Raw genomic sequence first — 24,245 nt, forward strand, 5'->3', positions numbered from 1 at the left:
CTCCTCCCCTCCCCTCGGGCAGCCCCCCGCCTCCGGCTCCCGCGCCCCCATATTGTGAGCTCGGGTGGCGCCGGGCGGGGGCGCCCCCGGAGCAGCAGGATGTACCCCCAGGGACGGCACCCGGTGAGTGAGTGGGGACGGGGGCTGCGGAGGAGAGGACGCCCCCGTGCACCCCGCGTCCGGGGCGCGGGGGTCCCACAGCCTGAGGGCATCTCCCCCCGCCCCAGACCCCGCTCCCCTCCGGCCAGCCCTTTAAGTTTTCGATCTTGGAGATTTGCGACCGCATCAAAGAAGAATTCCAGTTTCTCCAGGCCCAGTACCACAGGTGCGGGGCGCGGGGCCGCGCACCTGGACGGGGCGGGCGGGGCGGGCGCGCAGGTGGAGAGGGGGCTCGGGAGAGGTCAGGGTTGGGGTCCGGACTGCTGGGGCTTTTGAGTGCCGGAAGCGGCAGGAGGGACACTGGGTCGGGGCGGGAGGTGGGGGAGGAGAGGCTCCCCCTGGCACTTTGGGAAGTGCCCACGTGGCCCGCGGGGACCCCATGTCCGCCTTCTGCCCAGCCTCAAGCTGGAGTGTGAGAAACTGGCCAGCGAGAAGACGGAGATGCAGAGACATTATGTCATGGTGAGCGTCAGGCTCCTGGGCGCAGGGTGGTGGCGCCTCTCCTGCCCCTCCGAGCCTCCCCTTCCCTGCCCGGGCGCTGGGCCGGCTGGGTCCCTGGGATTCCGGCAGCGGCCGTCCTGGGGAGGCTCCCTGGGTCTTGGGTCTCAGGGCGGCTCCCGCCTGCCCTGGCTCCCTGAGGAGGGAAGAGGGGACCCCTCCACGCGCCCCCTGGTGTCTCTGGCTCCGCTTCTGGGACCCAGTGGAGCTGGGGGACCTGCATCTTGCTGTGACATGCCCAGAACAGCCATGTCACCCCGCTGGGGACCGGCCGTGTACCCTTCCCTGGACACTGCCGGTGCCGTTCCTTTGCAGTACTACGAGATGTCCTACGGGCTCAACATCGAGATGCATAAGCAGGTACCGCGCTGGGGTCCTGCTGTCCCTGTGGAAGGTGGGGGTTGGGACGCCTCGGGAGGGACCCAGCGTGGGCACTTGGGGACCAAGATGACCCAGGCTTATGCTGAAATCTCCACAGAGACCCCAGAGGCCCCAGCTGGGAACAGGGGGGAAATTTCTGTTTCTCAAAGAAAAATGATTCTCAGCTTTTGGAGACAGTGGCCCACAGCTGAGAGGCCAGGAACCAGGTGTCCCCGGTGCTGAGGCGCCAGAGATAGCAGCGGCAGGGTCAGGAGGGCTGTGGGGTCACTTCTGTCCCAGGAGGGGGCTGGACAGGTGGCCTTGGAGGTCAGGTCCCCTCCCAGCCCAGAAAGTCTGAAGTTTTGAGATGGGGTCTGAACCATTGCTAGTTTGAAGGCCCTAAGGTTCACCCCGGTGGGTTGGCCCCGGGGGTCCTAAGTCTTTTCAGCTTGAGCCATGCAAGCCGGACCGTTCCCGGGAGCACTGTGGGGTTCTGAGTAGACCTCAGGGTTCTGAGCTAGACCCCAGGGTTCCGAGCTAGACCCCAGGGCCTAACGTCGGTGCTGGATTCTTAAGGCTGATCACTGGCTTCAGAAGGGGTGAGCAGGCTCTGAGACTAGGTGCTGGGCTCCTAGAGCCTGTCCACCAGGATGCTGGAATCCACTGGGGCTTTCTGGGGGTGGTGGCGGCTGGGAGTGGGGTGCCTGTGGTGCCCTCTGGCCTGCTTTCCTGGTATGGTGGGGTCTGCTGGTTTGATGTGCTCAGAGGGCGCTGGTGTGTGGGAGCGTGGCGGGGGCCGTGGGTGCTGGCCACTGAGCCCCACACAGCAGGAGACATGGGGGAGGGCCAGGGTGTGCGCACCCAGCCTCAGGACGGCACAGCAGGTGGGCTGGTGGGCACCGTTCCCTGCTCGCAGCTCTGCACGGCCTCTCTGGGCCCCCGGCCTGCCCCCTCCCTCTCTCAGCGACCCCAGTGCTGCGCCTGTGGCCGCTTGCGTGGCCAGGCGTCTCTGCTTCCCGGACTGCAGACCACCTGGGGGATCCGCCAGGCACAGACCCGAAGGCCGGGCCCCTGCCCCAGCCAGAGCTTCGCTGGCCTCAGTTTCCCTGCTGCACTTAGAGGTGCTGCTCTCAACGGCCGGCTCTGAGAGCTTCTCACCTGGGAGCGAGGCCCAGGCCGGGGTCCCCAGCCCCGCCAAGCCTGTCTCCTTGCTCCTGCCAGGCTGAGGTCGTGAAGCGGCTGAGCGGGATCTGTGCCCAGATCATCCCGTTCCTGACGCAGGAGGTGAGAGGGCAGCGCCGTGTGGGCACCTGGGCACTGCCCCTGCGGGGAGCTGGCGGCTGCAGGGGCGGAAGGAGACTGGCCAAGGGGGGGAAGGGGTCCTGCGGCGAATGTGGCCGTGGGGTGCTCTGTGCCCTGGGCCTGGAAGCTGCCAGGTGCCTTGTCAGTGCTTCGCTTAAGGTTAACTTAGTTTATGTTCACAGAACTGAGCCAGGCAGAGTGACACGCACTGCAGGGTCCCATTCCCGGGACAGCCCAGCGTGGTCAGAGCCGCAGAAATAGGAGGATGGCAGTGCCGGGCTGGGGAGGGGACAGGAAGGGCTGGGGGCCGGGGGCCCTGGGAGGTGGATAGCATAGCCAGGCACAGCCGGGGGAGGCGCTTGATGCCGCTGAGCTGGGTGCTTAGAAATGGTAAATTTTCTTATGTGGGGTGTTTTTTTGTTTTTTTTTTTTTGGTAGGTTTTTTTTTGTATTGGGAATTGAACTCATAACCTTGTACTTACCAAACAGGTGCTGTGCTACTGAGCTACATCCCTGGTTCTCTTATGTATTTTATAGCATAATCATTTAAAAGAGGTAGAATGAGCAAAGATGTATAACAACTGGCTAAGCAGCTTATTGAAGCTGCAGAACCAAAGTCAGCCCTTGTGAGGATGCCCTTCATTCCTGCTGGTCTCAGGACCTTTGCACAGATGGCTTCTGTTTCTATCTGAAGCTTTCTGGAAACTCCAGAAAGAAATAGACAGGTTAAATGGATAAATACAGGTTGGGCAGCTTGCTGTACGGGGGACCAAACACTTAGCAAGCTTGGTTGGGGCTTCACCTACAGAGGCAGAGGTTTCTGGAAGTTTGGGATAGGAGAGGTCCTGTCTAAAGCAGGGTGAAAAGGTGGCATCTGCTACTGACGGTGGGGCTGAGGTGGCCCAGGCTGAGATGGTTGAAATCCTAAGAAGTGGGATGAAAGGCCTTTGGGAAGGAGTAAATAAGGGCACACATACCTGCTCCAGCAAGTCCCATCTCATAGGACAGGAATCAGCTCAAGGGCCAAACCCTGCTCTCCACTTGTAGCCCTTTTTATGTTTTAATTTAAGACAGGATAGGGGCTGGGGATTTAGCTCAGCGGCATAGCGCCTGCCTGGCAAGCATGAGGTTGTGAGTTCAATTCCTGGTACCAGAAAAAAAACAAAACAAACAAACAAACAAAAAGACAGGGTCACGCTTAGTTGCTAAATCGTCCAGGGTGGGTTCAAACTTGTGGTCCTCCTGCCTCAGCCTCCCAGTGTGCCAGGATGACGGGGATGCGCCTCCATGCCCGGCTCCAGCCCCTGTATTAAATGTGTGTCCATTTCATTTCATGGCTGGGGCGTGGCTCGGGTAGAGCTTGTGCCCAGCGTGTTCAAGGCCCTTGGCTCTATCCCCTGCAGCACAAAAACAAAACAAAAAACAGTTGGATGGAGTAAAAGAAGCCAGTCACATGCGACGGGAAAAGGAGCCCAGCGATAATAGTTCAGGAAGCACAGAGCCAGCAGCTTCCGGCGGGCGGGGGAGCCGGGGAGAGGGGCTCCTCGCTGGTGATTCTGTGCCCTGGCTGGCACGTAGGTGCTGATTTGTAACAGTGGCTCTTTCCTGGGGACATTTTCGCTGTCGCACTGGCTGCTCTTGGCACAGAGCGGGCGGAGCCTGGGGACGGTGCTCAGCGTCCTGCAGTGCCCAGGGCGCCCCCACAGGGCACTCGCCTTTCCCCAGTGCCTGTAGTGCCCAGGGGAGACCTGGGTTTGTAATTATTTGCTGTATTTGTACTTACATGTGTTTTTTTCTTTTTCTGTGTATTTATTTCATCATTTGAAAAGGGAAAGAGGGAGAGAAAAGAAGTGGCCAAGTGCAGTGGCGCATGCCTGTCATCCCTGCTACTTGGGAGGCCGAGGCAGGAGGATCTCAAGTTCAAGACCAGCCTAGGCCACTTAGCAAGACACCCTACCTCATAATAAAAAAATAAAAAAGGGTTGGGGCTGCAAAAATAAGTTTAAAGAAATGGCAGGTGGGAATTGGGGTGGCAATGAGCAGCAGGGCCTGGGGCTGTCGGTTGGGGTTGGGGACACTGTGTAGCCCCTGTCACTGCCCCCCTCTCCCCAGCACCAGCAGCAAGTGCTGCAGGCCGTGGAACGCGCGAAGCAGGTGACAGTTGGGGAGCTGAATAGCCTTATTGGGGTGAGTCTTCTCTCTGTCCCCTCTGAGGGGACCTTGCCACCCCTGTCCTTGGCACCAGGCGGGACTAGCCCTGGGGTGGAGGGTGGGTAGCCGGCCCTGGCTCTGGCTTCCCTGGGGAGCCTGCGCACGGTTCTGCTCAGATCCAGGCCCCCGCCGCCCCTGGCCCATCCTCTTCCTCCTCCAGCAGCAGCAGCTCCAGCCCCTGTCCCACCACGCCCCCCCTGTGCCCCTCACCCCTCGTCCGGCCGGGCTGGTGGGCAGCAGTGCCGCTGGGCTGCTGGCCCTGTCCGGAGCTCTGGCTGCCCAGGCCCAGCTGGTGGCAGCCACCAAGGAGGATCGCGTGGGCGTGGAGCCCGAGGGGTCCAGAGGTGAGCGGGGAGCCTGGCGCCGGGGATGATGGGAAGAAGGGACAGGGGTGGCTGTGGGACCACGGGGCTCACGCTAACCTCATGCTGTGTGCCCTTGGGCAAATCCATAGCCCCCTTTAGTATTTTTGAGACAAGGTCACGCTATGCAGTTCAGGCTGGCCTTGAGCTCACTTTGTAGCCCAGGTTGGCCTCGAACTCACAACGATCCTCCTGCCTCAGCCTCCCATGTGCTGGGATTACAGGCGTGCGCCACCACGCCCAGTCATAGCCCCCTTTGGACATGTGTCTGAAATGGGTCAGGAAGAGACAATCCACTGTAGAGCTATGGGGATAAGGAGATTCAGAGCGAGGAAGAAGGCTTTATAAACTGGGGAAGGAGGGGCTGGGGATTTAGCTCAGCGGCACAGCGCCTGCCTGGCAAGCACAAGGTCGTGAGTTTGATTCCCGGTACCGGAAAAAAAACAAAAACAAAAACAATAAAAAACAACAAAAACTGGAGTGGGAGTCAGGTGTGGTGGCAGCCCTGTAATCCCAGCGCTCGAGAGGCTGAGGCAGGAGTATCACCAAGAATTCAAGGCCAGCCTAGGCTACCTAGTGAGACCCTGTCTCAAAAAAAAAAAAAAAAAGAAAAAACCCAAAATAATAAACTGTAGAGGGTTGTACAACCCCCTGACCACCACGGGATATAAAGCCCTGATTCTTCTTTTTTTCCTTTGCCCTGCCTCCTGCCATCTGCCAGTGGAGAGAGGCCTGAGCCCGGTAAGTCGAGGGGCGACCGTGAATTCCAGGTTGCTCTGAGTGGAGGGCCTCAGCACGACACCCACACCCCCATTTTCAAGCTGTGGGCCTCAGCAGCTCTCTCTGGGAGAGAGGCCTGTACCGCTGGAGCTTTATTTTAAATCTTTCAAGCTGGAAGCTGGGCATGGTGGCGCACGCCTGTCATCTCCGCACTTGGGGAGGCTGAGGCAGGGGGATTGCCTTAAATTCTAGGCCAGCCTGAGCTACACAGCAAGGTCCTGTTTTGGAAAGGAAAACATACAGACCACACTTGGAGATAGCACAGGGCTCTGCACGGAAGAGCTGCCTGCTGGCCACATCTGTCGACTGAGCTCTCCCAGCCCCTGCCCTGCGGCCTCAGTTTCCCTTCCTGGCTGTGGTGGGGGAGATCGTCACCTGGCTTCCTGTGGAGAGGCCAGTTCCCCGACCACCAGAATTCTGACCCTAAGAACAGCCCCCGGCCATGCTGCACAACTGGGGAGTCCAGGCCCTAACCCTTCCTGCCTGGCCCCTGCCGCCCTGCAGAGCGCGTCCCCGTCGCCCCCCGAGAGTCTGGCGGAGGAAGAACGGCCCAGTGGCCCCGGGGTCAGCGGGAAGCAGAGAGCCGAGGACAAAGGCCTGGCGGGGTCTTATGTGAGTTGTGAGGGTGAGGGGGGGCAGGGTGGGTATGTGTGTCCCAGATCAGTCTCCGCCCTGCACCTGGGAGCCTTCCAGAGCCCAGCTGTGTCCTCGACCCTCACTCTAAAGTCTTCTGTAGCTCCCCATTGCTCACAGAGCATTGGTCAGTCAGTAGAGGCCCTGTGCTGCCACCTGGACTCTAGCTACTCTGAGTCACTGCAGCCTCAGGGTCCCTTCCCCCACTTTTGCTCCCCTGAGAGCCCCTCAGATGCGTGCCTCTCCAAATCCAGCGTCTCCCTCTGACCCAAAATTTGAGCCTCTAGGGCTCAAGCTGCAGGCAGGGCTGGGGACATCTGGGGAGTCCTTATCCCTTCTGCAGGGCCAACTTCATCCTGGTCCCACCTGCCCCCTGGCTTGGGTTGACCAGCATGCTTCTCAGAGGGGCTGGGCTTTCTTCTTACTGCCTGGCTTGGTTTAGAAATGGCAGCAACTAATTTAGATTTAAAGGAGAATCAGGGTTAGGGGCGCAGTGTGAAGTAGACTACTTGCATGCATGAGGCCAGCCCTGTGTTCAAAACACTGGCATTCGCCTGTAATCCCGGCACTCAGGAGGCTGAGACAGGAGGATCGCTGAGAGTTCGAGACCAGCCTGTGCTACAAAATGAGCTCAAGGCCAGCCTGAACTGCGTAGTAAGACCTCGTCTCAAAAAACAAAAACAAGGAGCTGGGGATTTAGCTCAGTGGCAAAAGCGCCTGCCTGGCAAGTGCAAGGGCGTGAGTTCGGTTCCCGGTACCGGAGAAAAACAAAAACAAAAACAAAAAACCCACAAAAACAAAAAAACCCAAAAAACAAAATGCTGGGCATAGAATTAGGCATAGTGCCTGCCCATCGTCCCAGGACTGTGGGAGGCTGAGGCAGGAGGATCGCAAATTCCAGCTTAGCCTGGGCAACTTTGTAGTTAAGCAAGACCCTGACTTAAATAAAGAATGAGAAGGTCTTGGGATGGAGCTCAGTGTGAAGGCTCTGGGTTTAATCTCCAGTAGTGTAAGAAAAAAAATAAATAAATGGCACAGGCAGGAGGTCAGGGTAAACCTATCTAGTGGGCAGATTTGGCTTCCAGACCGCAGGCTGGACTGGGTCTGTTCTTAGTTTCCTGCCAAACCAGATGTCCCCCAAAGACAGCCCAGCACATCCAGGTTTAATGCCACCCTTCCCCACTAGGCTTTGCAGCACTGTCTCTTGCACCAGTGAATAGAACTGGGCTCAGGCTCTCGTAAAGGCAATAGGGAGCCACAGCAGGATATAGAGCAGCGGCAGAGCGATTTTAGGAAATTTCTTCGGGCCAGTGTGGAGGGGAACTTAGGGGTGGTAAGGCTGGAGATCAGGAGCCAAAGGGGCCCTGTGACACCCCAGCCTTCCCTTCTGACAAGCAGGCTGCTGCGGGGGTCAGGAAATCCTAGTCCTTTCCAAGGAGGTGTTGGGAGTGTGGAGGGGGCGTGGTCAGGCTGAGCCTGTCTTCCGTGTGTCCCCCCAGGAGAGCGATGAGGACAAGAGTGACTATAACCTGGTAGTGGACGAGGTGAGTCTTGGGGCGCTTAAGCTCCTCTCCTCTCTGGGATTGGGGGTATCCCCGGAGGTGGGAACCTTACTCCCTCTTTGTGGGTGGAGACAGCAAGGTGCCTGGGCTGGAGAGGAGCTGGGAGTGGGGTGCATGTGGCCAGGGCTTTGTCTCCTCCACTTTACCCTGCCCGATGTCACCCAGGACCAGCCCTCAGAGCCGCCCAGCCCGGCCACCACGCCCTGTGGGAAGGCGCCCGTCTGCGTCGCTGCCCACCGGGACCTCGGGGACAGCCCCGCCTCCTTGGCCTCCAGCCTGGGCTCACCGATCCCCAGAGCCAAAGAGCTCATCCTGGTAAGGGTTGCGCAGGGGGCTTGGAACTCACTTTACTCAACCTGAGGTCTGGTTTTGTTCTCTCGTCTTTTTGTGGTACTGGGGATTGAACCCTGGGCCTCTGCACTGGGCTATGCCCCAATCTCTTTTTATGTATTATTTTGAGACAGGGTCTTACTAAATCACTAAGTTGCCCAGGCTGGACTCAACTCTCAATACTCCCGCCTCAGCTTCCCAGAGTGCTGGGATGACAGCCTTGCACCTTTGCTGCGGGGTGGGGGGAGCTCCTCCTGGTGGTCTGCAGACACCTGTGGTTGAACCTCAGTAAATATTCAAACGGCAACTTTGTAATGAAGCTGGGAAAATAAATATTGAGAGCAGCTCACCACCTTACTTGGGAAACAAGGACCTCTTGCAATAAGTAGGAAATCCCGTGGAAATAAACACAACCAGAGCCCTGGCGACCATTGGGGCGGACCTCAGGCCCCAGCGATGGTGCCTGAGTCCTTCCCGAGGCTCTGAGAGACCGGCGCCCCAGCCCCAGATCTCCGGGAGGCATGTCTTTATCTCGGGAGCCTGTCCCAGCTTCCTGGGGCTTTAATGCCAGGAGTCAGGACCATCAAAACGCCGCCTGCGGCCTGCTGTGATCCCGCTCTATTTCCGGGTTTACTCCCCCACCCAGATCTTCCCCAGACCCCTGCCCTGCACTTGCCCTGGGTGAGATTGTCGGTTTCTAGGCCTCCCCTGCCAATAGGTTGCCATGGCAACCGCCAGAAGTTGGGGCTCTCACTCTGCATTAAGTGCCCTCCTCCCTCTACCTCCAGGGAAACTTAAAGGGGGGGAGTTGGAGCAGTTCTTTCTCTCCAGGAGCCCCCAGGGGTCCTCTCAGACCCCACCTGTCACATCTGTGACGTGGGAAGCTGAATTGGCCTGGGACAGGGTACAGGAGATGCCCCCTCAGGGAACCAGGGCCTTTGCACTGAGTTCTACTCCTAGCACTTCTTATTTTTTATTTTGAGACAGGGTCTTGCTAAGTCACTAAATGGTCCAGACTGGGCTGGAACTTGCAGTCCTCCTGCCTCAGCCTCTCAGAGTGCTGAGACGACAGGTGTGTGCTACTGTGCCCGGCCACGGTGCAGAATTCTTTTAAGTGGGAGGCACCGAAGGTGTGAGGCCAGACGGGGGTCTGGCTGGCAGCCCCCTTCCCTCAGGCTCCTCCAGCCCAGGGACAGCTGAGGGAGGTGCCACTCCCCTCAGTCCCCAGACTCGTGCACCGAAGAGCTCCCTGCGTGTTGCCCCTTGGTGAGCCTACCCTGGAGTTTCCAGTTCCTCCTCCCAAAGGACCCAGATGAAGCCCGGCTCGGTGGCCCGTGGCTAGTTACTCAGGAGGCTGAGGCAGGTTGATCACAAATTTGAGCCCAGTCTGGGCAACTCAGCACCTCCGCAAGACCCTGTCAAAAATAAAGAGGGCTGGGGGTGTGGCGCAGTGGTGAGTGCTTGCCTGGCATGCAGGCCCGGGGCTCCATGCCTAACACCCCACTGACGCCCCCTCCTGCTCCCTTCCACACCCGTGTGCGTGCCTCCCACCCTGGGGGCGAGTGGCTTCCCTGTGGCCAGTCTTGAGTCCCCCACCCGCCCCACCTGCCTTGTGCAGAGCCTCGTGTGTGAGGCATGATGGGAAACTCCAGCGGATGTTTACAAAAAGCCACATGCCATGGATGCCCCGAGACCCTGCCTACAACACACTCACCCCTCGTGCTTGCCACTTTCCGCAGCAGATCTGGAGTCCTCTTTCGTGAAGGTGCTTAGTAGCAGTGTCCCGGCTGCCTTAGTGTCCCGAACCCGTTCACAGCACTCACCTTTCATGGTCATTTTGACTTTGGGGAGGAGCCCGAAGTCACACAGTGCCAGAACCAGTGACTCAGGTGAGGACACGGCATCACGTGTTTATGAGCTGCCTTCCCGTTACAGGGCCCTGGGCAGCAGCATTTGGCATATTTTTGATCGCACCTCATAAAGACCCTCAGGAAAGAGGACTCCAGAGCTGCTGTGGAAAGTGGCCAGCACCATGGGATCAGTGTGTTCAAAGTGAGGGGGAGGATTTTGAGGGGGATTCACCGCAGTGTAGCTTTTAAAAATGTGAACATTCACCCTTTCTTTTGGTCACCCCTGGTTCCTTCCAGCCCAGGCCATCAGTCCTGGCCCTGGTGTGCGCAGCCCTGCAGCTGCACATGTGCTACTGCCCACCCGCACACACCTCCAGGAGCACCCATCCGCCATGTCCCCTGCTTTTTTCTCCCTTGCAGGTTCTGCCCAGGTCCTTGGGCCACGAGGTTCCTCGTGGCCTATCAGTCCCGCCTCTTCTTTGCAGAACGACCTTCCCACTGGCCCTCCTGCTTCTAAGTCCTGCGACTCCTCCCCATCCCAGGACACGTCCACCCCTGGGCCCAGCTCTGCCGGTCACCTCTGTCCACTGGCAGCCAAGCCGGCACCCTCCACAGACAGTCTGGGTGAGACCCCTCAAATTCTTAGCTATGATTAGGGTGGCTGGGATAAAAGGAGGGACCCAGGATAGCTGCTGAGAATGGGAGGCTCAAGAACATTCGTGATACTGGTGGATGCTGGGTTTGGGTTTTGAAGGATGAGTAGGAGTTTACCAGTTGGCAGACAGATAACGGGGGCCCAGGATTGGGTCGAGACAGTCTAAAGACCTGACCCTTCTCTCTCAGCACTGAGGAGTCCCCTGACTCTGTCCAGCCCGTTCACCACGTCCTTCAGCTTGGGCTCCCATAGCACCCTCAACGGGGACCTCTCTGTGCCCAGCTCCTACGTGAGCCTCCACCTGTCCCCCCAGGTCAGCAGCTCTGTGGTGTACAGACGCTCGCCCATGGTGAGTCCCGGGGGTGGAGACAGGGTGGTCAGCAGGATCCCTGGGGGCCAGAAGGACAGGTGCATGGGGCAAGGGAAGGGGCCTGGGCTCGGCATGTGGAAGATGACCTGAGGGTCTCAGTAACTCACAGGATTAGCGCAAGTCAGAACCTGTGGCAGTGCACAAACAGCTACGCTTAGGCTGCGTTATAAGGAGCAGAGTACCTGGCCCTGGGAGGGTATTTATTTACTTATTTATTTAATTTTTTTTTTCCTTTTTGAGACAAGGTTTCACTATGCAGTTCAGGCTGGCCTTGAACTCACTTTGTAGCCCAGGCTGGCCTTGAATTTGCAGAGATCCTCCTGCCTCAGCCTCTCAGTGGGATTACAGGCGTGCACCACCAGGCCCGGCCTCTTGGGAGGTTACTTATAAAGCCAAGGGGCGTCCTGGGTGGATCCTGAGGTTGTGCTTTGCAGACCCCTGATCTGTACCAAATCTGAACATCGGATGGATCCTTCCCACCCTGGGGTTCTGGGATTTGCTGGACAGAGACTGTGGGGTTCCCCTGAGTGGAGACAGCTCTCTGAGTCCAGGGGGCACAAGCGCCTCTGCTTCTGGGGAGGGGCTGGGGCTGGGGACAGGGCAGAGGTGGCTGCAGGTGCCTGCCCTGGGGGACCTGCTCTGGCGTCCCAGCAGATGGCGTTTGAGTCGCACCCCCACCTCCGAGGCTCGTCTGTCTCCTCTTCGCTACCCACAGTTCCGGGAGGGAAGCCGTGAGTATGGCCCACCCACCCGCAGTCCCTTCCACCTGCTCTTCAGAGGCATTGTATGGGTGCAGCGTGGGGTTTCCGGGTTGCCAGGCCTCTTCTGTAGGATGAGGGTCCCAGCGGACGTTTAGCGTTGTCCCTGCTGGGGTGGGGAGGCCCTGGCAGGGAGCAGTGGGGCCCCCGGCAGCCGGGCCCAGCATGGCTAGACTCCCTTGGTGGGTAGGCCCCAGGCCTCCTGCTGTCCTGTCCCGGAAGCCCCCACCTCAGTTCTGGGACCTTGAAGTGTGGCCTGCGCAACCAGGAATGAAATGTATGCTCATTTAAGTAGTTTTTTTGTGGTTTTGGTCCCAGAGATGGAACCCAGGGCCTTCACACTGAGCTCAGGGCCTTCACACTGAGCTCCGTTCCCAGCCTTTCTTTTTTTTTATTTTGAATCAGAGTCTGGCTGAGTTACTAAGTTGCCTGGGCTGGCCTAGGACTTGCAGTCCTCCTGCCTCTGCCTCCCGGAATGCTGAGATGAGAGGCGTAGGCCCCAAAGAATTCATTCAATAAAGCATAACTGGCCCCAAGTGGCAGGGGCTACTGTCTAGCAATGGGCCTTGGCTCCGGGACTCTGGGGGCGTCCTCAACTAACTGTGCTCTGCAGGCACCCCAAAAGTGCTTGCTGCTGCGCCCCAGGCTGCCTCTGCCCTTCCCTTTGTGCCTTCCCACCTGCTCCACGGGTCCCTTGTCCCTGCCGCAGCAGGCTGCAGGCAGGCAGGAGATGCCCTGGGCTGGGAGCCAAGGCCCAGCAGTGTCCCTGTCCCTACGCTGCCTGTGCCCCGCAGGGCCTACTCCTTCCACGTGTCCGCGGACGGCCAGATGCAGCCCGTGCCCTTCCCCTCGGATGCACTGGTGGGCGCGGGGATCCCTCGGCACGCGCGGCAGCTGCACACGCTGGCGCACGGCGAGGTGGTCTGCGCTGTCACCATCAGTGGCTCCACGCAGCATGTGTACACGGGCGGCAAGGGCTGCGTGAAGGTATGGGACGTGGGCCAGCCTGGAGCCAAGACACCCGTGGCCCAGCTGGACTGCCTGGTGAGGAGGGGCGGGGCGTGAGGGGCGGGCTGCAGCCCAAGAGGCCGGCATGGGGGCGGGGAGTGGGGCAAGACCTACAGGTTAAGGGGCGGGGCGTGCAGGCAAGGGGGTGGAGCATATTGGTGAAAGGGGTGGGCTTGCGGGCCAGGGGCGTGGCTTCACTAAAATTAGGGCGGGGCCTATGGACAATCTGGCGGGACTTACCAGGGTGGAGCCCTAAGGGGCGGGGCTTAGGGTAAATCCATGATTTACATAGGATGGGGCGGGGCCTGCAGCTTCTAAGGGTGGGACTTATAGTGAGATGAACCGAGGTTTGCGACCCTGAGGGGCGGGCTTACATAAACCCCAGAGTGGTGCTAGCAGTGAGGCCAGGGTGGGACTTATAGCTCTAGGGGGGCGGGATTTCGCCCCTAAGGGGTGGGTTCGTGGTAAACTGGGTACGGCCCATAGCAAAAAGGGGGCGGTCTGCGTTTCCGTAAAGGGCGGGGCTTGCCCTTAGGGGTGGGGCTTACAGATAATGGGGGCTTGCGGGCTCCAGGCTTGGTGCTGTGGCCTTGGGCAGCTGGGCTGCCTCGAGGCGGGCAGAGGCACCCTGGGTTGGGGTTTCTGGAGCCTACCAAGAGGACCAACCCCAACCGGGCTTTTGTCCTTGGGGGTTTCCCAGAACCGGGACAACTACATCCGCTCCTGCAAGCTGCTGCCAGACGGCCGGAGCCTCATCGTGGGTGGCGAGGCCAGCACCTTGTCCATCTGGGACCTGGCGGCACCCACGCCGCGCATCAAGGCTGAGCTGACCTCTTCAGCGCCCGCCTGCTACGCCCTGGCCGTCAGCCCCGACGCCAAGGTCTGCTTCTCCTGCTGCAGCGACGGCAACATCGTGGTCTGGGACCTGCAGAACCAGACCATGGTCAGGTGGGTGTGGGTGGCCGGGACCCTGGCGGGGCCCTGCCTGGCTGCCCACCCTGGGGGATGTGGCCGAGCAGCCCTGATGCCGGTTGGATGCCAGCCTCTCCCTGCAGGCAGTTCCAGGGCCACACGGACGGGGCCAGCTGCATCGACATCTCCGACTACGGCACCCGGCTGTGGACGGGCGGCCTGGACAACACCGTGCGCTGCTGGGACCTGCGGGAGGGCCGCCAGCTGCAGCAGCACGACTTCAGCTCGCAGGTGCTGCCGGCTGGGGGCGGCGGCCCCTTCCCATTTCCTGGAGTTGCCCGTTTCCAGATGCAGGACAGGCTCAGTGTCCGCTGCGGCTGTCTGCTTTCTTGTAAAAGTGGGGCCCGTTCAGGTTGGGCACGCGCTCCACAGTCAGCCCAGTTACCTTGGGAGGCTGAGGCAAGAGGATCTCATGTTTGTGCCTAACCTGGGCAACTTAGTAACCCTGCAGAACTCTGCCTCAAAATAAAAAAGGGCTGGAGGTGTAGCTTAGCGATGCCCGGTACTGGAAAATTGAAAAAGGCGACAGATTCACGGGTCCTTCCCTTTAATTCTCCAAAGATGCGATAAATATAGAAGACCTGGTTCCTGTTAAGCCGTGGGTCTACTGAGGCCCTGGGGTCCTCTCTCCGCACACTGCCTCCCAGCTGCTCCCTGTCTCTGCAGGGCTGGTTTCGCTTCCCAGTCTTCACCCCTGGGGGCCCTGGGCTCAGCCTGGAGAGCTGCTCAGTGTGGACAGAGAGGCCCAGCTGAGGCAGGAGCCGGGGACGGAGAGGTCCCTGCTACGGGTGCCAGGAGAGTCCAGGCTCAAGGACGTGCGGAAGGGGCTTCTTGGGGCCCAGCAGGGGGAGTCAGGGATGGGTTCTGTGGTACTGCCTGGTACTGCAGGTTCTGCCTGCCAGTGTTTTTGGGTAGGGCGTGAGCTCCTTGGCCTGTCACCCAGAGTTTTCTGCCAGGGCCCTCACATGCTCGGAGCTCTGGGTGCTTCTAGGCTTCTGCTGTTCCTCTGGCTGAAGTGCTTTCCCTTCCTTTTCTACTTGGTGAACTCCTACTTACCCGTTAGTACCCATCTGTCATTTTGCCCTCCCTCCTTGAAACCTGGGTTTTCGGGGAGACTTGTCTTTCAACCTCTTCAATATTTGTGTTTGTGGTAGTTTGGGAATCATAACCAGAGCCTTCACATGGAGCTGTATCCCTAGTGCACGTGTTCTGTCTTTCTCCAGGTTTTTTTGAGACAGGATCTTGCTTTCGCCTTATGATTTAGGCTGGCCTTGAAGTCACTAGCCCAGGATGGCTCTGAAACTCACAATGATCCTGCCTCAGCCTCCCAAGTGCTGGGATTACAGGCATATACCACCGTGCCCAGCTTTATTTATTTTGTGACAATATCTCACTAAATTGCCCAGGCTGGGATTGAATTTTCTTTTTTTTTGGGGGGGGGGGATTGAATTTTCAACCCTCCTGCCTCAGCCTCCCAGAGTGAAATCATAGGTACACGTGGACACAGCTGTCCGTTCCTTGTTCCATGTTGCCCATTTCAGGGGACCCCTTGGGAATATTTCCTGTCTCACTGGCCATCCCCACTTTGTACAGCAGTTTACCCATGTGGCCAGAAAGGCTTGCTGGGAGCTGGGGTCTTCTCCACTGCAGGTCTAGGTCGCTTCTGCATATCTTATCTGAGGCCTGGGAGAGTCCCAGCCTCCATGCCGTAGGTGCGTAGGATGTGGCTTGACAAGGAGAAGTTGGAACCCTTTCAGATCAAAACAGAAAAGCAGTGTTGGCCAGGCACGGAGGTGTATACCTGTCATCCCAGCGCTTGGGAGGCTGAGGCAGGAGAATTGAGGCAGGAGGCTCAATTTGTAGGCCAACCTGGGCTACACAGTGAGACCCTACCTCAAAAAACCAAAAACAAAAGAGCAGTGTAGGCCAGCAGCAGAACTCCAGGCTGGTCCCACAAGGGCTTTCTCCCAGGCTATGTTTTTGACTTCTTGCTGTGAGCCCTTGAGAACCCCGCATGACCTTGAGCCTATGCTGCCTCAGCTTCGGCGTTCTGCTAAGTGGTGTTCTGCTAAGGGGAGCCACTGCCCCGCCGGCCTCCTCTCCCTCCCTGGCTGCCTCCCGGCTGCTGATACTCTGAGTGGATAATGGATGTGCAGCCCGGGGGTTCTGTGTAATTCTGATTAATATTAATGATCCGGCACACAGTCGCCTGCTGTGCTCCCGCCTGGCCAGCTGCCTCTCTCCATGGGGGCTGATGTGGGAAAAAATGGGAGCGCCACCCTTCCCCGCTGGTTAGGAGCTTCCCTTGAGCTCCACAGGGGTCCAGGAGCCAGGGGCTTGGAGGAACCCCCCTGTCATCCAAGCTACTGGGGAGGCTGAGGCAGGAGACTTGCAAGTTAGCCCAACCTTGGCAAGTCAGGGACTTAGCAAAACCCTGTTTCAAAATAAAACTCAAGGGCTGGAGATGTGCTTGCCTAGCAGGCTCAGGAGCAAGCACTTGCCTAGCAGGTGCAAGGCCCTGGGTTCCATCCCCAGCACCACACAAAAAAACTTCAAGGGGCCCAGGATCCATCTCTTCCTCTGTTGCCCTAGATTTTCTCCCTGGGCCACTGCCCCAACCAGGACTGGCTGGCCGTGGGTATGGAGAGCAGCAATGTGGAAATCCTGCATGTCCGCAAGCCTGAAAAGTACCAGCTGCACCTCCACGAGAGCTGCGTCCTCTCCCTCAAGTTTGCTTCCTGCGGTAAGTCTGCCCCTGATCCCCACAGGCTCTCTCAGAGGTGCCCTGGCTGGGCTCAAACTGGCAGCCCTCCTGCCTCAGCCTCCCAGGGTGCTGGAATGACAGGAGAGCACCATGTCCATGGCTGCTTGCTTTTATTTTGGAAGAGGGAGGCGCACTAGGGACCAAAACTAGGGCCTCGCTCAAAGGAGTAAATAATGGCTAGGTGTGGAGGTACACCCCTGTCATCCTGGCTACTTGGAAGGCTGAGGCAGGAGGATTCCAAGTTTGAGTCTAGCCTGGTCAACTTTGCAAGAACTTCTCTTAACATAGAAGATTTAAAGAGAGCTGGGGGAGCTGGGGATTTAGCTCAGCGGCACAGCGCTTGCCTGGCAAGCACAAGGTCGTGAGTTTGATTCCCAGTACTGGGAAAAAAACAAACAAAAAAAAAAAAATAAAGAGAGCTGGGGATGGAGCTCAGGTGAAGGCTCTGGGTTCTATCTCTGGAGTCACAAAAATTTAAATAAACAAAAGGGCAGGGGTGGACATTCTTGGGTCCCTGGTCCCTGCCCCTCAGCTTTCTGCCTCCCCAGGACGGTGGTTCGTGAGCACCGGCAAGGACAATCTGCTCAATGCCTGGAGGACACCGTACGGAGCCAGCATCTTCCAGGTACCAGGGGAACTGCCCCCCGCTTCTGCTACGTGACCCCTCCCCAGATCTGTGCACCTCCCCCCATGCCACTGCTAAAGCAAGGGATGACAGAATCCCTTCCATGTCCCGCGTCTCTCACTGCATGGCGGCTTCACATTCCATCCATACTGTGGTGTCACAGCCTTGCTCCTTTTCCTAGCTGTGTAATGTTCCAGTTGGGGATGGAGCTTGCTGTGTGCACCCATCCCTCCCTCCCTCTGTGGACACTAGGCTCTTTTTCTTCCTTGGCTGCCGGGAAACGTGCTGTGGTGAACACTTGTATATGACTTTCCCAGCTAATGTTTCTCACGAGGGCATGTGTACTGGAGGGGGATTTGCCACAAGCTTATTGAGGCTTGTGAGGAACAGATTTTACATTTCCACTGCCAGGGATTGTTCCAGAGTCCCCAGGTCCTCACCAACAATTGTTACTGTCTTTCTAAGAAGTCATGGGGGCGGTTATCAAGTAGTGTTTAATTTTTTAAAATTGTAAGCCAAGTGTGGTGGCGCACGCCTGTAATCCCAGCACACAGGAGCCTGAGGCAGAGTGATTGCCATGAGTTCAAGGCCAGCCTGAGCTAAGTAGCAAGACCCTGTCTCAAAACAAAAAAACAAACCCCACAGAATATTTGACATAGACTTGCTGGACTTGAGGAAAAGCCAAAAAAATACTCTGTTAGGCCTGTTTTTGTGGAACTGGAGATTGAACCCAGGACCTCCACACTGCGCACAGCCTTTTTAAAAATTTTAAATTTTGAGGCAGAGTCTTGCAGATTACTGAGTTGCCCAGGTCGAGCTCAAACTCATGATCCTCCTGCCTCTCAGCCTCCCAGAATACTGAGATGACAGGCATGTGCCACTGCACCGGCCCAGAAATAGCCATTTTTTAAAGGACACTTAATACAGGTAGCCAGCCTTAAGCATGGTCAGAATACTTTTATCAGGCTACAGTTGGGGAAGATCATCTCAAACATTCACATGGTAAGAAAGGGTCGGAATTCTGATATAACTATCAAACATTACCCAAAATGGAAAACAAAGTTGCACAGGTACCCATGCGCTCAGTGGTGAAGTCAAACGGCTATGGCTAGAGAACGTATTAACCAGGCCTGGTGGCACACGCCTGTAATCCCAGTGCTCGGGAGGCTGAGGCAGGAGGATCCTTGCGAGTTTGAGACCAGCCTGAGCTACAAAGTGAGCTCCAGGCCAGCCTGCGCTGCATATCAAGATCCTGCCTCAAAAAAGACCAAAAAGAAAAGAAAAAAGAAAATACATTGCTGTCCTCCGGCTAGAGGCCTTGGTCACAGGCCCAGCCTAAGGGCACATGTTGGTCCCCATCTTCCATGCCCCGCTTTTGAATGTCGGCTGGATGGCCAGGAGCCTAGAACCAAGCCCAGCTAACGTGGGCCGCACTCACCGGACCTCTCCCTTCTCCCCTTTTCCCCCCGGCAGTCCAAGGAGTCCTCCTCTGTCCTGAGCTGCGACATCTCCAGGAATAACAAATACATCGTGACAGGCTCAGGAGACAAGAAGGCTACCGTGTATGAGGTGGTCTACTAAGGCCCCCGCCGCTCCTGGGGGTGATGGAGACCCCACCAGCCCCTCTGGCTAGGTCCCTCTGCTCACCGGCTAATGCCTAGCCCTCCCTTCGCTGCTGGGGTGGGTGCTCAGCGGACCCAGGGTTCCTGGAAATAAATGTATTTATCACCGCTGGGCCAGGGGCAGGCTGTGGCTACTTTTGTTGGGCACTGTCACTGAGGGGCAGCCACTTCCTGTATGACGGTAGCGGATGAGAATCCATCCCAGGTGACAGGGGTATCTGTTCAGCAACCAGGATTGGGCAGGATGAGTCAGGCGGGCCGTGTAACAGGCATTCCCAATTCTGTCATTCAGCTGAGGTGAGAGTCATCCTTTGTACCCATGTGGCCAGTAAGTGCCACCTGGCCCCAACACCTTGTTTCACATGGCAGACATGAGCTTCCCACTGCTTGTAGTATTTCTGTGAGTGTATATTTGTTTTACAAAATATTGGATTTGTTTGTGCTTTTATTTTTGTGCTACTAGGGATTGAACCTACTATTTTTCCCTTTTGTGGCTTTTTTTTTTTGGTATTGGGACTTGAACTCAGCACCGTGGTCCAACCTGGCCACTAACCTGCAGGGATCTTCCTGCCTCAGCCTCCCAAGTGCTGAGATTACAGGTGTGCACCACAACGCCCGGCTATCTCACCGCTGTGCACACTGGGGCAGAGGGTTCTCTGTGGGGCATCCTGGCCCCTAACGGCTCAGTGTTTGCAGTGTCACTTGTGACAACCACAGATGTCCCTTGACGTGGCTCAGTGTCCCCTGGGGCAGCCACCCTGGTCCCCCAGATACTCACGGGAAGGACCTGAAGCCCCATCACCACCCTGCCGGGGAAGTCAAGGCCACCACCTCCTGCGGCCCCTCCTGTGATGGGGTGTGGCAGAAAGGAAGGGACGGGATAGGACACCAGGCCTGCTTCCCCTCTTGCTTTATTATCTGTGATGCAGACTTCCTCCCCAGGCCCCTGGCCACATCCTGCGGGGGGCTCGGTGACCTCAGAGCCCGAGCTGGGCGACAGGGGCCCTCAGTAGGTGACCTGGTACACGGAGGCACAGTCCTTGGCGCCTGTGACGATCAGGCGGTTCTTGGCGGACACGTCGCAGCAGGTGACGCAGGATCTCTCAGCCAGCTGAAGGGCGCGGGGCAGTGAGATGGCTCACCCGCCCCGTGTTCCTCGGGACACCCCGGGGGCCTAGCACCCGCCCTTCCCCCTGGCGCACCTGGAACTCCGTGGCCCCTTCCGGCATGCTGTGAATGGTGGCCAGCTTGTCCGTGCCGACGCTTACCCACCACTGGCCTGGGGATACGGACAGGACTACATCCTGAAGGACAGGGACAGCCGGGAAGGCCAAAGCAGAGCCTGCCCTGTCCCTAGCCACCCCTTGTGATTGAGAACCGTGGGGATTTAGCTCAGCGGCACAGTGCCTGCCTGGCAAGCGCAAGGTTGTGCGTTCGATTCCTGGTACCGGAAAAAAGCCAAAAAAAAAAAAAAGAGAACCCTGGGGTGTCCGTGAGGGCTGGGCTGACCTTGGAGGCAACCGGAGACCTCAGCGGCTGCTTATCGTACGGGGAGAACTTGAGCCCCAGGATGGCACCGTCCTTGTGCCCCGCAGCATGCGCCTGGCCCCTGAGGGTGGGCTGCAGCCAGTGCTGCTGACTGGCCAGGCCCACGAGCAGCCAGTCATCCCAGGGGCTTTGCGACAGGCTCGTGATCTGGGAAGAGCAGTGCAGTCGGGCCCTGGCCCAGGGACCCGGCCGGCCACCCACTGTGGCACAGGGACTGGAGACCGGAAGCGTTTCCAGCGTGGGTTGCTAGGCAGCCGCGTCGCTAGGTAGCTGCGGACAGTAGTGGTCACCACACCTGAGACTTAAAGAGGTGCTTCTGGGTCTTTTTAGACGCCCTAGGTCCTAGCACTGCAGACAGCCGTCCAGGCCCCCTGTCCAGACAGTGTCGTCTTTGATCACGATGATGCTGTTGGCCTCACCCTGCGGGCCAGGGAGGTCCCTGCCCAAGGGAAGTCAGCATGTGACTCTGAGGCTGGAAATACCACCAGCCCAGCTCCAATTGCTACTGAGCTATGTCCCCTGCCCTTTTTATTTTGAGACAGAGTCATGCTATGTAGCCCAGGCTGGCCTCAAACTCACAGGGATCCTCCTGCCTCAGCCTCCTGATGTGGGCCACTACCTGGCACAAAAATACTTTAAATAGTTAAAACTGTATGGGTTCCTATCCTAGCTACTTGGGAGGCTGAGGCAGGAGGATGGCAAGTTTGAGCACATCCTGGGCACCTTAGTGACTTTGTGAAACTCCAACGAGCAGAGAGCCTGTCTCAAAGAGACTTAAGGGCTGGGGGTGTGGCAGTGCTACAGTGCCTACACAGCCACTCAAGGCCGTGGGTCGGCCCAAGTGAGAAAAACCACTTCATTTGGGGGCGGTCCCGCACGCTGTCAAGGTGGGGAAACAAGCAAGCAAGTACAGATGACTCATAAGAAATGAGCCAAGCCTAGATCTAAATCCAGGTCTTCGAGGTTCCCAGACGCGAGATTAAGGCAGTGAGGCCCCTTCTGGGTTTTGACAGCTCCAGGCCCCTCCCAGGTCCTTCCCACCTTGCCCTGAGCCTCACTTGACCACATTCCGATCCCGAATGTCCCAGATCCTGACGGTGCCGTTGCTGAAGCCTGCAACGGCCAGGCTGCCCCTGGGGCTGGCGTCCAGGGCTTGGCGGGAGAGCCCCTCGCACGGCAGCTGGTCCGGCTCGCACAGGGATGGCACCGATAGGTCCCACACGCTTACGCCCGGCAGGTTGTGGCCACCTGCGAACAGCGTCCGGCCGTTGGGGGCCAGCAGGCAGGTGCGAAGGTATGCACCTGGGGCCTGCAGAGCGAGGGAGGGGACGTGGCCGTGAGCGTCGGCCTTGCAGGGACGTCCGGCTCCCAGGCACCCGGCCGGCCGGCTCGCACCTGGCTGGGCCAGTGCAGGTGGCTCTCGGGGAAGGTGACCCGGCTGCCCAGATGCCACGCCTCGAGGCCGCCCAAGCCGCACATGAACGCCCGGTGAGCGAAGCTGTTCACAGCCGTGGCCAGGACGTGGGCCCCGTGTCGCAGCACGTGCAGCTTCTGCACCGGGCCCGGCTCAGCGAAGCTCGCGGGCTGGCCCGGCTCGGCGCCCGGCCGCAGCCACGTGTGCTTGAAGCCTCTGTGGTCCCAGCATCTGTAGAGGGGCAGGGAAGCTTCGGGGTGCCTGCCCGCCAGGGATTCCCGTACCCCGCGAGAGCCTCCCACCAAGCTCCAAGGTAGTTTCATTTTTTAAAAAATTTATTTATTTTTCTTTAGTCGTTGCATTCTCTTCTGAATGTTAAAGGATCTTTCTCAGGCCACGTTCCCCTGCAGAACCCTAACCACACTGCAGACTTCCCCCTCTGTCCTCGCCACGTGCTTCTCCCTTCTGCCCAGTGGGCGAAATTCCTCTTCATCCTTCAGGGCTCAGTTATTACGAGCCCCCGTGGTCAGGCTCCACAGGGCAGCCCCCACCAGTCACCCCATCCTTCCTGCAAAGGAATTCCTTCCCCGACCCCCTGCACCGAGCCGCTTCTGTCAGGAACAGGTGGGGAGGTTGGAGCGGACAGCAAGGACGGCGACGGACACCCCTGGGGACGGGGCGGGTGGGCCGTCTCCCGGACCTGCAGGCACTCACGCAGGCTTCGGGAACACCGGGCGGGCGCCTCCCGGGGGCGCCTGCGGGGAGAAGGTGGCTGTCGGGTGTCCTCCCCCCTGCACGCGCAGGCAGGTGGCGCTCGGCAGCAGGAGGCTCACCTGGGTCACGCTGTGGGCCTCGGTCTCTCTCAGGTCCTCCCACGAGTCAGTAACTGGACGGAGACGGGGACTGAGCCGGGTGCCGGGGCCCCGTGCGCTGGACCTCCCGCCTTGTCTCCCGGGGCTCCTCACGCAGGTCCTCCTTGGACTTGGACTCGGACTCCAGGTTCAGCAGCGCCGGGCCCGAGCCTGGCTGCCCTCGGTCACAGGAGTTGGGAGTCAGGACAGAGCCATGGGCGTCCAGCGTCCGGGCGCCGGAGCACCCAGGGAGGCCGGGCGCGGGGTGCTCGACTGGCCCCCGGCTCAGGCTCCCCTCTTTCCACTGTGGCAGGAAGAGCCCCCACCCTGAGTGACTTCCTGTGTTCTCCTGAGGGGGATCCCTCCCTCCGGGACCCGGAGCCCAGCAGCCTCCCCCGGCCCCCGGGACGAGGACGATGTGTTTACTCACCAGGCCTGGCTCCTGCTCTGTTGCTGTGGCAACGGAAGGAGAAAGATGGAGAGTCACACAGCAAGGTTAGCGCTCGCCCTGCACCCGCGGGAGGCCGCCCCACCCCCGAGGGGACACTCACTTTTGGGGTCCCGTGCCGCCACCTCTTTGCAAGCAAAATTCTCCCCAAGGTTGCCGGTGAGGGCACTGGGCCGCTCAGCCTCGCAGGGTGGAAGCAGGGGCAGCCAGGGCTCCTGCGGGCTGCCCTCCCGCCTGGGGGGCCGCCACCGCCGCGCCCGCAGCCCGGACTTCGGGCCCACAGGGGCCTTGCAGTTCTTCTGGGGCTTCTCAACTTTTGGGGTCTGGTGGGGCGCTGGCTCCCTCCTTTTCTGGTCGAGTTGTTTCCCAGATGCGGCCAGGCCTCCCCGGCCATGCCAGGTCGGGAGCTTGGAGCCGCTCACTACCTAGAGGGGTGGAGAGACAGACAGACCCGGTCACTCCAAGCAGCCCGGCTTCCCGGTGCCCGGTAGGAGAAAGCAGGGAAGGCTCTACACCCCTGCCGTCCCAGCACTCGGGAGGCTGAGGCAGGGGGCTAGCAAGTTCCATTGCCCTGCCTGGCGACTTAGTGGCTTTGCAAGACCCCAAAATAGAAAAAAAGATAAACAACGGGGTGGCCTATCTCAGTGGGAAGACTGAGTTCCATCCCCAGTACAGATGAAAAAATTTGTTTCCTTTCAAACAGAAAACCACCTAGAGCAGCACCATCCACTACGCATATCGCTCCTGTCGGGAGCACTTAAATGTTCTAGTGGCCACACCAAAAGGATAAAGAAATCGGTAGTACTGTTAGTCCAAGATACTGAAGGACCGATTCCATGCACAACTCCTTTCGGTGTTTTGAGACAGGGTCTCACTGTGTAGCCCAGGCTGACCTTGAACTCACCACCCATGGCAGGCTATGAAGATTGAACAGTGCAGGGTCCCAGGGCAGACCAGTTCCTGGCATGTGGGACCACACAGCACGTGCACCTGGCCCAGTGCTGGCCTGGTACAGCTGGCCTCTATCCATAGAAGTTTGTTATCTGAAGATACAACAGGCCGTGGGTTAAAAATACGTTCAGAAAAATGTAAATTGCCTCTGTACTAGACATATACAGACTTTTTCTTACTATCATTTTTCCTGAAGAATACAGTATAGCAAC

At 58.6% G+C, this 24,245-nt stretch overlaps 3 protein-coding genes and 1 long non-coding RNA gene across 4 annotated transcripts in view; 1 reads left to right on the forward strand and 3 right to left on the reverse strand.

Annotated features, from left to right (window-relative positions):
- The window catches only part of LOC106146767, a 4,269-nt gene extending 4,218 nt beyond the window's left edge, over positions 1–51 (reverse strand). The window contains exon 1 of the mRNA XM_013505056.1: positions 21–51. Within this exon, the coding sequence (XP_013360510.1) occupies positions 21–51 (31 nt within the window). The remainder of the gene's footprint in view (positions 1–20) is intronic.
- Positions 1–19,248, forward strand: Tle2 (transducin-like enhancer of split 2; the record flags this gene model as incomplete). Its single annotated transcript, XM_013505226.1, is given in 20 exon segments — positions 1–123; positions 228–325; positions 558–621; positions 973–1,017; positions 2,239–2,301; positions 4,432–4,506; positions 4,691–4,874; positions 5,614–5,633; positions 6,177–6,284; positions 7,805–7,849; positions 8,033–8,182; positions 10,533–10,671; positions 10,891–11,051; positions 11,724–11,803; positions 12,625–12,874; positions 13,539–13,786; positions 13,894–14,041; positions 16,403–16,553; positions 17,123–17,199; positions 18,673–19,248. Coding segments are annotated over 20 exon segments (2,238 nt in total). The 3' UTR covers positions 18,781–19,248.
- Positions 19,249–19,741: 493 nt separating this feature from the next.
- Tle6 (transducin-like enhancer of split 6) lies at positions 19,742–22,106 on the reverse strand. Its single transcript, XM_013505057.1, is given in 7 exon segments — positions 19,742–19,932; positions 20,024–20,125; positions 20,331–20,516; positions 20,665–20,708; positions 20,711–20,808; positions 21,428–21,678; positions 21,765–22,106. Coding segments are annotated over 7 exon segments (1,128 nt in total). The 3' UTR covers positions 19,742–19,827.
- Positions 22,107–22,165: 59 nt separating this feature from the next.
- On the reverse strand, positions 22,166–23,098 carry LOC106146799. Its single transcript, XR_001231369.1, has 3 exons — positions 23,065–23,098; positions 22,617–22,809; positions 22,166–22,538 (listed from the first exon to the last, which is right to left on the reverse strand). It is a non-coding gene; the product is annotated as an uncharacterized LOC106146799 (long non-coding RNA).
- Positions 23,099–24,245: the final 1,147 nt, after the last annotated feature.

The sequence above is a fragment of the Chinchilla lanigera genome, unplaced genomic scaffold, assembly GCF_000276665.1.
Source record: "Chinchilla lanigera isolate Chin_1 unplaced genomic scaffold, ChiLan1.0 scaffold00094, whole genome shotgun sequence".
Taxonomy (NCBI): Eukaryota; Metazoa; Chordata; class Mammalia; order Rodentia; family Chinchillidae; genus Chinchilla; species Chinchilla lanigera.